General features: G+C 43.4%; 1 protein-coding gene across 1 annotated transcript in view; it reads left to right on the top strand.

Moving 5' to 3' along the window:
* LOC139454459 (centrosomal protein of 192 kDa-like) overlaps positions 1-14844 on the top strand; it is a 53496-nt gene that overhangs the window by 8468 nt on the left and 30184 nt on the right. The window contains exons 8-18 of the mRNA XM_071236172.1: positions 213-397; positions 947-1049; positions 2913-3041; positions 3514-3768; positions 4558-4921; positions 5917-6096; positions 8280-8344; positions 9167-9331; positions 9858-9984; positions 10953-11380; positions 11924-13925. Of these exons, the coding sequence (XP_071092273.1) occupies positions 213-397; positions 947-1049; positions 2913-3041; positions 3514-3768; positions 4558-4921; positions 5917-6096; positions 8280-8344; positions 9167-9331; positions 9858-9984; positions 10953-11380; positions 11924-13925 (4003 nt within the window). The remainder of the gene's footprint in view (positions 1-212; positions 398-946; positions 1050-2912; positions 3042-3513; positions 3769-4557; positions 4922-5916; positions 6097-8279; positions 8345-9166; positions 9332-9857; positions 9985-10952; positions 11381-11923; positions 13926-14844) is intronic.

Here is a 14844-nt window from a genome sequence, read left to right as displayed (position 1 = left end):
AAATGGAGATTGACTGGGTGGTCAGGCTTGGTGACTTGGTTGATCGCTTCTGACAATGTCGATCACTTGTCAGTGCATTGTCTGGTCCAGACTCTGATTACCGGCTGTCGGTATATAGCTGGAATATTGCTGAATGCATTATTAAACAACAAGCAAACCTGACATCTCACTGACTACAAAGCTTGTGTTGACTGTCTATAACCTGACTCCAGAGTCTGGCCCTTGATGAGGAAGACCCACCCAGTAGGCAGGTGCCCCGCCCCGGCCTTGAGGGGCAGCAAGATGAGAGGAGCCAGTTCTCCATGATGCTGAGACAGTCCGCTGAGGGGGACGTGGTTTCCTCCCCTGTCCCTGGAGATGGAGGAGGGGGTGGGGATGGCAGCAGTGGCTCAGAAAGGTAATCTTTCCAGTGATTATTGGGGTGACTTGCAAAAGTTTTCACTATTGCCACAAATTCATATTTACTATGAGATAGTTGTATTTAGGGGTGTCAGAGGTTATTGCTACTGCATGTTATACTGATAGCTCTGGACTGATGCTCACATTAGCACCATGTGTGAAGACCATCTTAGCGCTACAACTAACGTAAATCTGTTAAAGTATTGGAGTTATGATTATCTTCCTGCTACGACTAACCTAAGTCTGTGATAAAGCATAGGAGTTGCGATCATCTTAGCGCTCCGACTAACGTTAGTTTTAGAGTATGAAAGTTATGGTCCTCTTGGTGCTACAACTCATGTAAGTCTATGATAATGTATAGGAATTACGTTCATCTTAGCGCTACGACTGATATAAATGTTTGATAAAGTATGTCTTATGTGCTGTGATTGCCTTGTGAAACGGGCCCAGACTTGGTGTCCATTGCCATGATATGACTGGAAAATTGCTGAGATAGGAGTAAAACCGAAGTAACGTGCTGCTTTATGTCTGACGGTTATTGTTCTAGTGATGGACAAGTTGGATCCCAGCAGAACCACTCCCTGCCCCACAGGTTTGCACACGGTCAAGTCTACAGGCAGCAGTTTGACCAAAGAGATGCGTTTCCAGAGGTAAGGCAGCTCATTTGATCAACTGTACATCAAATCAATACCTGAGTGATCCTTGTGATGCTGATATTGAATGATGTGATGTTGCGGTTTACACACTCCTTGGATTTGGTTGAAAATGTAAAACCTCTGGGCAGGTCTCCTTGAAGTAGTACCTCTCACAAGGTTACAATGAGATAGGAAGATACCTACAACACTATAGGAAAAGTGGCAGTTGGTTTGTAAATTTGATAGCTGATTGGTGAAATATAAAATCTACATGCCTGATGCAGTAAGTTAATGGAATTATTGGACATTAATTTGAAGGACATGTGCCGAGCGGAAGTGAGGGTAATACATGAATTCTTGCACAAGTTTTGTAAAATCAGTATGACACACATGCATGTCTATAATTTTTCTATCACCCATTAGATCTTAATCCTTTTGAGCTCCCCTTTGGAAAAACGCATCAATCACGACTGCCGTCTAAGAAAACCACAAATATCAAATGACGTCAACAATCTTCAGCTATGACATTGTTGCTTGTGTCACGTCATTCTGACCTTAGGTACAATAAAATTTGAATGACAATGCTGTTCTAATGAACTAACAATTCACTGGTGCACTTGAAGTGATATTTGCACTAGCTGACATACGATTTTTAATAACTCAGTAATTTCTAACCCTATGGGTAATGTATTTATGTTGAAAAAGAACAGTCTCTTTTTTTAGAAAAAAACTGAGGATGAGGTGGTCTTGTGACCTGGCTGCCTGTGTGTCTTCTCACTCTGACAGTGGGGGCACGGGTGGCCCAGTCGTCTAAGGCAGAGTTGCGTCCCTTGGGCACGCCAGAAACCTATGATTGTGGGTTCGAATCCCGGTTCGCCCCAATTATGTTTCTAGGTTTGTCAGCACCATACCCTTGCTCGTGGGTTTCACCGAAGTGGTAAACGTCTGAGACCTGCATCACTTTGGGCTTTCCTCCCACATTAAGCTGACACGCCGCGATATAACTGGAATACTGTTAAAAGCGGCTTTAAACCAAACTCACTCACTCACTCACTCACTCACTCACTCACTCACTCTGACAGTGTTGCTTATGCTAGATCAGCTGTTTGTTCTTTGGTATATAGCTGTCATCCGTCCACTTCTGAGTAATGCCTATCAAACAATTTACATAGCGGATATTGACTGATATATAAATATATTTTGGAATGGTAATTACAAGACTGTCAGAATGGTCAGTCTGGTAGAAAAATGGTATACTCTATTTGTTGTTGTAATTAGCGTATGACCCTACAGTATATTTTCTTTCCATTAAGAGTATATGTAAATTGAACAACTAACTGGGGATGGATAAAGAAAGTCGGAATAACACAGAGGAATTTCTGTTCTAAAATTGGTGACTTTGCTTTCAATGGGGTAGTTTCATCAATCTTTGTTACTTCAGCACTTCTGTTGTGCCAGAACACACTTGGGGCAGGGGGTAGCCTTGTGGTTAAAGCATTCGCTTGTTACGCCGAAGGCCCGGGTTTGGTTCCCCACATGGATGCAATTTGTGAAGCCCATTTCTGGTGTCAGCTGCCATGATATTGCTGGAATATTGCTTAAAGCGGCGTAAATCCATCGCTCGCTCGCTCACTCACTCACTCACTCACTCACTCACTCACTCACTCACTCACTCACTCACTCACTCACTCACTCACTCACAGAATCACTCACAGAATCACTCACAGAATTAATGCCAGTCTTAGATGATTACCACTTTGACAAATACCTGCATTACTTTGAGACCCTGAGGTGATCCAACTGTTCAGTATCTTCTTGTACTGGTCCCTATGACTGGCAGATGTAAAACTGGAAACACTGTATTTTCTTCACTTTCAGGAAGCCAGAGTGCGACCAATGGGAGATGACCTGTTGTCCAGAGATGAGTTTGCTTCCACTAATGGTGACAACAATTCTGTAGCTGGCATTGACAGATTCTCAACAATGGAGGATGGCCAGAACTACCTGGTAGGTCTATCAGTGAAAAAGAGTTTCTAGGCTTCAGCCTTGCCCATCACTGTAGTTGTAAAACTTTTCTCCCAGGTTTGTTAGCCAAGAGGCTTTGGGTAGCCTTGTGGTTAAAGCATTCGCTTGTCATACCGAAGACCTGGGTTTGATTCCTGACATGGGTACAATGTGTGAAGCCCATTTCTGGTGTCCCCTATCAATCAATCAAGTATCAGCATGTTGGTACCCATTAGTAAGATGGTTATGTGAAGGCAGAAATGATTGGTTGGGTTGTAAACTCCCAAGGTTGATAGGGAAGCTGACAGGACCAAGGGCATAATGTCAAGCGCTTTTAGCTTACGACTCTTTGCTCTTTATGAGTGGTCACATCATTATCAAGATAGCTATTCTTCAGGCCGTTAAACTGAAGACTAATTTTATGGTAGAGTTGCCGAGAAAGGTCACATCATTATCTTGATCCCCTGTTCTTCAGGCCAATACACTGAGGAATGACATGGAGGACTCGAGGCTGCAGTCCCGTTTCCTGGCCCCCGTGGGTCAGTCAATGCGGTTCAGTGACACCCTCTCCCAGCAGGTGCCCCTCAACGCCAGCTCCTTCAACATCGAGGACATGTTCCTGTCTGGTCAGCCCAACACGTCCCAGGACAGCGGCATCAACACCGCCAACACCCAGGAACAGGGGCCAAGGCTGGACGCATCAGGCTTCAATGCTGATGATTTCCCGGAGGTAGGGTTAAAACATTGTGATATGATAATCAGTTTGTACTCTGAAAGACTTGAAAACGCATAATCCACTTTAACTCGAAATCAGAAAAGAAGTGTGTTTGTGCGTAAGTCCATCTCCACACATTGTTGTGTTTGATAATCTCATGCCTAAGTACCCAGAACAATTGTGTTTGATTTTTGTGGCCATTTTGCCAAATATTAAAAAAAATGGAATATGCGTTTTCAACGTATACTATACTTGGATGAGGTAAGTGGATAGTGTCTGCTCGGAGAGCAAAAGGGTCGGTCGGGTAACCTAGTGGTTAAAGTGTTCGCTCGTCACGCCGATTACTGACATGGGTACAATGTGTGAAGCCCATTTCTGGTGTCCCCCGCCGTGATATTGCTGGAATATTGCTAAAAGCAGCGTAAAAACCATACTCACTCACTCACTCAGAGAGCAAAAGGTTGGTGGTTTCATTCCCTGGTTGCATCATACCAAAAGATGGCTGTTACACTGATGGGGATAAAACACACTCACATGCATGCACATCGCTATGTGCGGGAAATAATCTTGAATGTGATGTTAAACCCCATTTCACGTCACCTCCCTCAATGATTCTTTTAACAAGCTTAAATCTAAAGTTCAGTGAACCCTCATTCACTCAAAGTGGTCAGGACCATCTGAAAGGTTGTTTCTAGTTGAAACCAGAATCAATAATAGACCAAAGTGATTATGAGGTTCTGTCATGGTAAGCAAAAAATATGGAATAGCCATTCCTTTGAATTTTCCATTCTTCCATTTATCCAGGTTAAAGATCCCTTTGCTGCTTTCAACTCATCAATGGGATCTTTTGGCTTGAATGCCTCTGTACAACTTCATCAGTCAGGACATGCCAGCCCTCCTGATTGGTCAGATAAAAACACCCACCAGCCAATCGGAGGCAACCAGTCCGTATCAAGCTCAGGCCTTGGTCAGAGTTTTGAAACAGGAATGGATCGTCAATCAATGAACAGTGCAAGAGCTCTGTCTCGTCATGACTCCCTGCCCCATGGTGAGGATGGTGGGGTGGGTCATCCTCTGGGGGGAGAGGCACAAGGAGCCACGGCAGCTGAATCATCAGGGCCAGCCGAGTCAAGTGCTACTGCGGATGTCAGGGTCAAGGAGACTGCTGGTGAGTGTTGAGGGAAGAGTAATGGGGACAGGTTGGTGGTGTTCCTTTTGTCGTGAAGGTTATTTTCCTCTTTGGTCAGAGGGTCAATATACCAGGTAATAACAAGAGCCGACCAATAAGGTCATGGTGCTGGTAAACCTGTGAAGATCCGGGTTTAGAATGGGTCTTCAGCAACCCATGCTTGTCATAAGAGGCGACTAACGGGATTGGGTTGTCAGGCTCGCTGACTTGGTTGATGCATGTCATCGTATCAAAATTGCATAGATTGATGCTCATGATGTCAATCACTGGATAGTGATTATTTACAGACTGCCATCATATAGCTGAAATATTGGCGAGTGCAGCGTTAAACAACAAATATAAATAAATGGTGGTGGTACAGACACAAATGGAACCATAATAGGAGTTGCACCACAAGGTGACTGTGTACAGTTGTCTCCCTTGGCCATGACAGGGTCTGCTGATTCTTATGTCAGATGCCAGATTTGTCCCAGGATTGATCAATGGTCTGTTGGCATCATGTCATGGTTCACCAAAATGGTGGCTCTTCTCCCACATTATACTGACACACTGTATTACATTCAAAGTTCTTTGACTGGCTCATGGTAGGAAGGTTGCTGCCTTTGTGTTCCTCTGTTCGACATGAACATATTAACACTTGGTACATGTGTTGATGATTGAGATTTTGTGAGATTCCAATAACAGGGGTATGTATGAGGTTGCCTCGTCTTTGCCACATTCTTTAGTTGTTTGCATTCTATGTGAGTTTTGAGTCAATGATGCCAATTACATGCAATGGTAGCGCTAAAAATTGGCACTAGTCTTTTAGTCCTTACCAATCTGTTCAATAGTTAAGGTATCATAAGGACTAGTAGAAATTTGCCAATTTTAAGGGTTTTTCTATATGTTATCATTGTAAGGACTAGTGGACTATAACTGTTAGTTTCTACCCCTACAATGGAATCACTTGCAAGGTACTTATAACATGTTAAAAGGTGTGGCCAACTACTCCCCGGTGTACTATGACAAGAATGGAGAGGGTGTGACGGACCTGGCCTTCCACAAGTCCCTGATGAAGGAGGCTTGTGAGCAGAAGCAGCTCCTCACCACCGAGGAGGCTGAGCTGGATGAAACACAAGCTGCTGTACAGGAAGGTGATGACTTCTTTGATTTGGGTAAGCTGAGTTGGAATATGTAACTTATCACAGCTGAGTAGGCAAGTTGTTTGTGTGGTCACTTACCTTGGATCTTGTCCGGCCTTCTTCTTCTTTTGTTGGTGTGTGTCTCAGCAAGGTTTTTCAGGCCTATTTTCGGGCTTTCCTCCCACATTAAATTGACTCTGTGCAATGTAACTGGAAAACTGTTAAAAGCGGCATAAACCTCACTCACTCACTCACTCACTCTTACAGGAATCAGCACAGGCTAATCCCTTATCTACATCTGTCGACATAAAAACTCTACAGAATGAATTCATTTTCTTCTGCATTAGACAAGAATAACAAATCTGATACCTTGATATAACCTGGTGACCAGTCAAGGTCTCACTGCTATAATCATTGTATTGTAAGTGCTATGTGTGAAACTGAGACGGTCACTGTGTAATCATTAACTGATTGACCCACGTGTGTAAACAAACCAAGTGGGGTTTGAGATGAAGACTAATTAGCATTAGCCTGGTACTCTTGTGGGCACCTCCCCCGCAGTGATATTGCTGGAATATTGCTAAAAGTGGCATAAAGCCATACTCACTCACTCACTCACTCGCTCGCTCACTCGATTACTCTTGTGGGGACCCGTGCAGGGTTGTACCTGGACCAATTAGACAACCAGACGATCCCCAATAAGTGATTTCAGGGGTCTTTAAAAGAATAATTTGAGGGTCCTGTGAAGTAATGAAAAGGTGTAGTGTACTGTACTGTTAGATTTAATCATTTCTTTAATAAAAGGAAATTTTTATATCTTCTCAAGAATTTGGTATAATGAATGTTATTGTGTGTTGATCGGGACACAATATGTATTTTTTTCTGCATCCATTCTATACATTTGTGTGTACTGGAAGCCCATTTCTACATCGCGCAAAACCTTGCCGTGGCTTGAATGGGACACTTTTGTTTGTTGAAAGAGGCGACTAAATTGGGTCAGGTCGTCGGGCTCAGTGACTTGGCTGATTGTGTGTCAGTCCCCGGACATTGTTCATCAACTACTGGTTTATTTTGCCCAGACTTGATTATTTAATGGATGCTGTGATATGTCTGGAATGTTGATGACAGCGGGGTTGAACAACGTTCACTTTCTGATTTTGTCTGAACCACTTGTTTTGTGTTTCATGTTCACCCTTAAACAAATATGGTTGGATTGTAGACATTGACAGCAGGGTATATTGTATGGTCAGCAGATTTTCATAGGAAGGGATAAAATCTGCAGCGGAAATTCCTCCTGGTCCCTCCTACGGAACATGGGGGTGGTTGGGTAGCCTAGTGGTTAAAGCGTTCACTCGTCACGCCGAAGATCTGGGTTCGATTCCCGACATAGGTACAATGTGTGAAGCCCATTTCTGGTGTCCCCCGCAGTGATATTGCTGGAATATTGTTTAAGTGGTGTAAAACCTTACTTACTCACTCACTCCAACGGAACATGGATTCTCCAGGTTTGGGCAGTGGCATGGGTGGCCCAGTCATCTCAAGATGCTGCAATTCACTGTGCAGATTTGTGTCCGTAGGAACAACAGAAACCTATGATTGTGGCTTCAAATACTGGTTCACCCCTGGTTGTATTTGTAGGTTTGTCAGCACCATACCTGTGCTTGTTTGCTTCACCGAAGTGGTAAACGTCTGATACCTTGGGGCGTTCCTCCAACATTACGCTGACATGCCATGACGTAACTGGAATACTGTTCTAAACGGCGTTAAAACCCAACTCACTCACTCACTCGACCCGTGAAGATTCCCGGGTAGAATAGGTCTTCAGCAACCCATACTTGCCATAAAATGCTTCTATGCTTGTCGTAAAAGGCGACTAACGGGATCGGGGGGTCAGGCTCAATGACTTGGTTGATACATGTCATCGATCCCAATGGCGTTGATAGATGTTCATGATATTAATCACTGGATTGTCTTGTCCAGGCTCAATTATTTACAGACCACCGTCATATATCTGGAATATTGCTGAGTGCGGCGTTAAACAACAAACCACTCACTCACTCACTCACTCACTCACTCACTCACTCACTCACTCACTCACTCACTCACTCACTCACTCACTCACTCACTCACTCACTCACACACTCACTCACTCACTCACTCACTCACTCAACGTGCGGATGGTCATGGCTCATGTTTTGTGTGCTGTTTCTCCTCAGATCACGGAAAAGCTATGTTGGATGCTGATGAAGCTGAATTTGAAAAGGAGAATATCTTCATGCAGGTTAGTCTGAAACTGATTCTCGATATGTTGAGCTGATATGATTCGCAATATGAAGAAGAACATCTTACATTTCACTGTGTTTTTAATTTATGGAAATTATTATCCAGACGTTTAAGGTTGATGTTCTTGCACATCTCAAGCAATCAGAATGATTGGATGTGATCTTGTTCTTTGATGTCATTGAGCTTTTTCCTGGTCTCCCTACTCTTGTCTAAGCAGAGTATTTATAGGCAGATTTTCACCATCTGGGTTTGCTGATTTGTGTCAATGTCATGCAATACCTACTGTCGTTACTGCGTAAAGGCGTGTTATTTAGTTGGATGGTGAGAAGCTTGTGACCAAGTCCAGTAAACTTTCTTCTGGTCCAGTAAGATCAGCTGATACTAGTCCTTAAACTAAGACTGAAATCTGCCGAAAATAATGCTAAAATACAAGGTGACCACTAAACATTTTGGCACAGACTGATAAAGAAGAAAGCTGTAGCAAAATTTGTTAAAATCTTGAAAATGTCCAGATGACATTCAGCATGTTCAGGCTTTCAGATCAGTGTGTTTTACGACTGCTTTTTGTTTGACATTGACTGATCATGCTGATTGTCATCCAAAGGGTCCTGAAGCTATCTTTCAATGGGTAATGATATACTAGAAGATCCTATAAAATTTCCTAAAATCATGAAAATGCCCAAGCGACATTTGTCTCTAGCAACATCACTGGACAATGGTCACTTCCAATATCCCTGTCTTGACCTACCCTTCAAAAACATACAAGATTTCTCTTACTCACCTATAGCCAAGGTTTCTAATAATAATGTTCTGTTGCCAGGATGATAACATGTCCCAGGCCCAATACCGAGATGTCATCGCTAACTCCACGTCACGCTGGGACAACTTCAGCGCCGACGCCTTCCTGCGAATCTCCATCGGGCAGTACTGGGCCACGCGGACGGAGGTGCTGGGGACTCTGGAGGGGGACCCAAGGCACCCTCGGGTAGGCCCACCCATTTGGGATCACAACATAAGATTTCAGTGCTAGTGGTTGATAAAGCAAGGCTTTTTTATGAAATTGGTTTACAGATGAAAAAAGTTGGTTGAAGGATGAAAAGTAGGATAAGAATTGAAGTGCTATTCTGTTACTTCCACCATTACAAACGTATGTGTTCACCACGAAATACAACATGCATACAATAGGTTAATGAGACTAAACAAAGCTGACCTAATACAGTTTCAGATGTGGAAGAACAAAATAATCTGAAGTGTATTTTTATTATATTATTTTCCTGTCTGCTGAACAGGGTTTTTCACATAAACTATTGTAAATAAAATAAGTGGCCAAAGGACTTTTGTATAGAGAAAAAAACAGTAAAAAAAACCTGTTCAAAGTAATCCAATTCAGTGCCACAAGATTGTTGAAGTGCAATATCCGTTAAAGCTTACACAAATATTAGTGAGTTCTATAACTCCATGATGATATCACCACTGATTTTCCACTCCTGACAATGTCCTCTTGTACGCAGCCTGAGTTTGGGATGTTGGTGAAGACCCCCCCTGGTAACCGCCGACCGGTAGCCCTGATCGACACCTCCCCCACCCCGAGTCAGCCCTCAGACATGAGAACAGCTGGTGTGGGGAATGAGGATGAAGGTAGGACTCACTCACTCACTATCTCTCACTCACTCTCTTACTCACTCTCTTACTCACTTTTTCACTCACCCACCGCACCCTCTTACACACACTTTCTCCACTCACTCTGTCTCGGTCTCTCTCACTGTCTCTCACACTCGCTCTCTCTCTCACTCACTCTCCCACCACACCCTGCTCAATCACTCACACAAACTCCCTCCCTCCCTCCCTCCCTCCCTCCCTCAACTCGCCCACCTCGCCCATGTTACTCCCCTCACTCCCTCCCTCCCTCCTCTCTCACTCAACTCGCCCACCTCGCCCATGTTACTCCCCTCACTCCCCTCACTCACACTCAGTCTGAATATATCAGTGCTTGACACTAATACTGGTCCACTGGTCCGAGTCTACTATATTTTCTTTAGGACCAGTAAAATTAAATAAATGGTGGTCCGGTGGTCTAGTGTTATTAAAAAGAAATTGAGTAATTTAAGGTTTGTACGACTTTTGAAATCAGCAATAGAGTCTAAACTCAGTTACTCCTAGCACCAAGTAGAGATCCGACAGGACAGTAGATGTCTTTTGTGCTGGTCCTTTGGACCACTGACAAATCTTGGTCAGTGCCAAGCGCTACATATCCAGTAGCATTATCTCTTGAATGAATGTCGCTGTGCAGAGTTGCGCCCCATGGGCACGCCAGAAACCTATGATTGTGGGTTCACCCCGATTCACCCCGATTATGTTTCTAGGTTTGTCAGCACCATACCCATGCTTGTGGGATTCACCGAAGTAGTAAATGTCTGAGATCTGCATCACTTCGGGCTTTCCTCCCTCATTGAGCTGACACGCCGGGATATAACTGGAATACTGTTAAAAGCGGTGTTAAACCAAACCCAACTCACTCACTCACTCACTCACTCACTCACTCACTCACTCACTCACTCTTGAATGAATTTGAATCCTATTGAGAGTCTGGTTTTCTTTGTTTACAGGAGAGAAAACAATACTCAGTGAGAGGGACAGTACATTCACAATTGATGAGATGACCACACCAAAACCTTCAAGTGCTAGCTCTTCTCCTATACGTCAGCAGCCGAAACAGCTGATCCCAACAGAGGGTAATCAGCACATGGATAGTGACCGTCTGTCAGGGTCAATCGGTCAGTCGTCTAGGGACAGTGACCAAAGCATCACGGACAACAGTGCCTTATTGACGGTCAGCGCCATTGATAGCTTCATCAACAAGGTGAATTCTCAGTCCAATCCTGGCGACCTGGTCAGCACAATTATGCAGATGTCCAACAAGAACAGACTGAAAACCAAGGAGTCCAGGCCTGTGGACATGTTGGAGAAGAGGGTAGAGGAAGAGAGGATGGAGAAGAGGGCTGTGGAACAGGACGTATTTGTGGAGAAGAAACAGGTTGGTGTTGGGTGATGCTGCAAGTATATATGATTGATGGTTCATTTGAATTTTTGGATAAAATTTAACTATTGTTCATTTGTTTTACTCAGAATTTTTTTACTTAAACATTTATGTGACCTATAACTTGAAAACTACTTCATGGATTCTTTTCATGTTTAAGAAATACTATCTATACTAATAGGAGACGTTTTTATTTTTATATGTGTATTTTTAAAAAAAATATGTTTTTGTTTTTTCATGTTTTGATCTTAGATTTTTTACTTCAACCTTTTTTGCAATCTATAAATTGATAACTATTTTGTGGATTCTTTTCTTACTGGGAGTACAGTTTCTATACCAATAGGAGAGGTGCAATGCAAAGCTTGATTTCGATAAGTGGATTTTCATGTTTTGAATATTTTTGAGTCGAAGATGGGGGAATTAGTAAGCCCTACTCACTTTTTGCCATGTTATTTCAGATTTCAATGTCCAGGATCGCCAATTATTCAGGATGTTACTATGCTGTTTTATATGTCTATCAATCTTTGCTTGTATTTGCAGGTATTTTCTGCTCCAACAAACAGACCTGAATCCCAACCATTTGAGAAACCTAGTCCCCCAAGAAAGCCATTGCGGGGTTCCCGCCTCCCTATACGCAAGGGTTCCTTGGCATCTATGTACGAGAAAGCGTGGAAAGATCGACAGAATGCAGAAAAAGATGACAAGCCAAACAACGAAAGCAAAGTTGTACGGAGGAGATCGGACACGGTGAGAAGACCCAAGTCAGAGAGTGCTGATCAAAAAGACAATGAATTCCGAAGGGACAAGCATGTCATGCAGGTTAAAAAGGCAGAGTCAGCAGGAATGAGAAAATGCAAATCTAGCTCAGTATTGGAGAAACCAGTTCAAGCAAACACTGATTTGACTGTCAAAAGTGCTAAAGATTTGCAAAAGATGATGTCGACAGGTGTTCGAACAAATAACCAATCTATGAGCAAGCCGGAGCCGATGAAAACAGTGTGTATTAAGCCGGGGAGTGAGAAGGTTGATAAAGTGAAGACAGTGACGCCGGAGAAAGGGTTGAATAGTTCAACTAATGAGATAGATGAGAACAACGACAGTTTTCAAAATGAGTGGGCGTCACCTCGTCCGAGCTTGGGAGGTGATTTTTTGGAAGAACATTTGAAATTCCAGAAAAAAGGAAATGCACAACAAAATTTACTGACTTCTTTCAATAATGAGTTCAAAACAGGCGAAAAGGAAAATATGTCTGATTTGTCGAAAATAAGACAATCTGAAAAATCAGAAAATCTAGATCACAATGTTGACATTTCTGGGTTAAGAAATGCTATTATGAATGAGAGGAGGAAAGACAGAGAGTGTAGTAATCAGAGTGTGGACAGAGAAAAAGTAGTCCCTGGTCAGCAGCGGTCAAAGCAAATGATCAACAAATGCCCTATGACCCCACCTGTCCGACAAAAACCGGAAGCTCATTTTCGAAAAGAAAATATTCCAGGCTATGATAATCGACGCTCAAATGCATTTCCGGCTCAAATTCATCAGGATCATGTGAGTGTTAATTCTGGACAAAATGACATGGATGTCAACTTGTCTCAATCATCGAGCAACTGTGTTTCTAGTTATGATAAGGATGGATACTATGCTGGACAAAAAGCTGCTACTTACACCCCGAATGTGCCCCACAGTGGTAAGCCAGACTCGGGTTACAATGTGTCCACTGTTCATCATGTGCCGGACGGTACCGACTACAGTGCTGTGTCTAACTACCTCAGTGCCGACAAGAAACTGTCCCGGGACGAGATGGTAGGCACGTCTGACATTCAGCTGGCTGAATCTCGCGGGTTTAATGTGATCAGAGACCAGGAAATGACCCGGAACGTACCCATGACTGGCAGCAACTCATACTCAAACAACGATCTTTCAAAATATTCGGATGGTGTTGGTACTAAGATGACATGTGACAGAAGTTATGTGTCGATCTCGAAAGCTTCTTCATTTCATCCCGATTCTTTGGATAAAGGTCTTTCAAGTCATCCTCAACAGATGACAGTAGGTCATATGCAAAGACTGCAGGGGAACAACGGTGAAAGACAGGCTCCCTTCAATGATGGTTCTCACTCTGGTTTCAAACCATCCATGCCGCCACCAGAGAAAGTGCCATTTAGGAAGCCTACACTTCTCACTGGGCAGTCGTTGATGAAGACTGAGTTTGCACAGAAGCATCTTGGCAAGGAGAACCAGGTTGAGAATCGGCATCTGGATGACATCAGCTTCATGACAGATGACACCGCTGCTCGTAGTTTCCTGGAGCTGGAACCTCAGAACTTGTCGACCATGAGTCACATGTATGGGTCTGAAGTGCCGAGCTTCTTCAACCAGATGCCGGTGTATCACAGCACACCCTTTCATGACAACATGCCGGTGTACCTCGAGACCAACACCAATGTGACCCCAGCCAACATGAACTCCATCTCATCTACAGGTCAGAGGAATTTCAGAACAGCTGACAGTTCGCTAGGCTCCAGACTGGGGAATCAGAGTGGTGAGGTGGTGGTACTGTGTTTCTCTAAATCTGTCCTGGGTACCAAACTTCCCGTGAAGATCCGGGTTAGAATAGGCCTTCACCAACCCATACTTGCTGTAAAAGGCGACTGTGTTTGTTGTAAGAGGTGACTGACAGGATTGAGGGTAAGGCTCGCTGACTTGGTTGATGCATGTCATCGTATCCCAATTGCGTAGATTGATGCTCATGATGTCGATCATTGGATTGTCTGGTCCAGACTTGATTATTTACAGACCGCCATCATATAGCTGGAAAATTGATGATGGCGGCGTTAAGCAACCACCAAACAAACATACTGGGTAACAAACGATCTTTGTTGTAAACAGATAAGTGTGGTGTTTTAGTTTTGCACGGGCTGGATAATATGAATTGGAGTTTGTTCTTGGTATTAACTATGATTCTGAGTTCATAAACTGTAGCTCCAAGTGATAGAACACAAAGTCACAGGATCACTTACATTGCTTTTTAAGTTTCTGTTAACCATGTAATTATTGAGAAGGTATACAGTCTGTGCCAAAGATGTCCGAACTTTGCTCTCAGCAATATTTTCAGTAGAATTATTATTATTATGTGGTCTGTTATTATGAACTTATGAGACCAAAGATAATTTTGCAAGTCTGGGGTTTGGGGCTAGTGGGTAAAGTTGCATGTATGCAACATAGAGGAGATGTCATGTCTTATATTTGCTTTGACATGATATGGGCATTGCATCTGGCCCAGCATGTTATTGAAAGTCCCTTGTGTCTCTGTGTACATGCATTAGTGACAATGAGGGGGCATGGGTGGCCCCGTCGTTTAGGTGCCACAAGTTGCTGTGCAGAATAGCTTCACTTGGGCGGTCTAGAAATTTATGATCATGGGTTCAAATCTTTTTGTCAGCACCATACCCGTGCTCGTG

This window comes from Haliotis cracherodii, unplaced genomic scaffold (genome assembly GCF_022045235.1).
Source record: "Haliotis cracherodii isolate W230 unplaced genomic scaffold, xgHalCrac1.p SCAF_10, whole genome shotgun sequence".
In the NCBI taxonomy this organism is placed as follows: domain Eukaryota; kingdom Metazoa; phylum Mollusca; class Gastropoda; order Lepetellida; family Haliotidae; genus Haliotis; species Haliotis cracherodii.
Note: the sequence above shows the minus strand (reverse complement) of the source record. Positions and strands in the feature narration are given on the sequence as shown.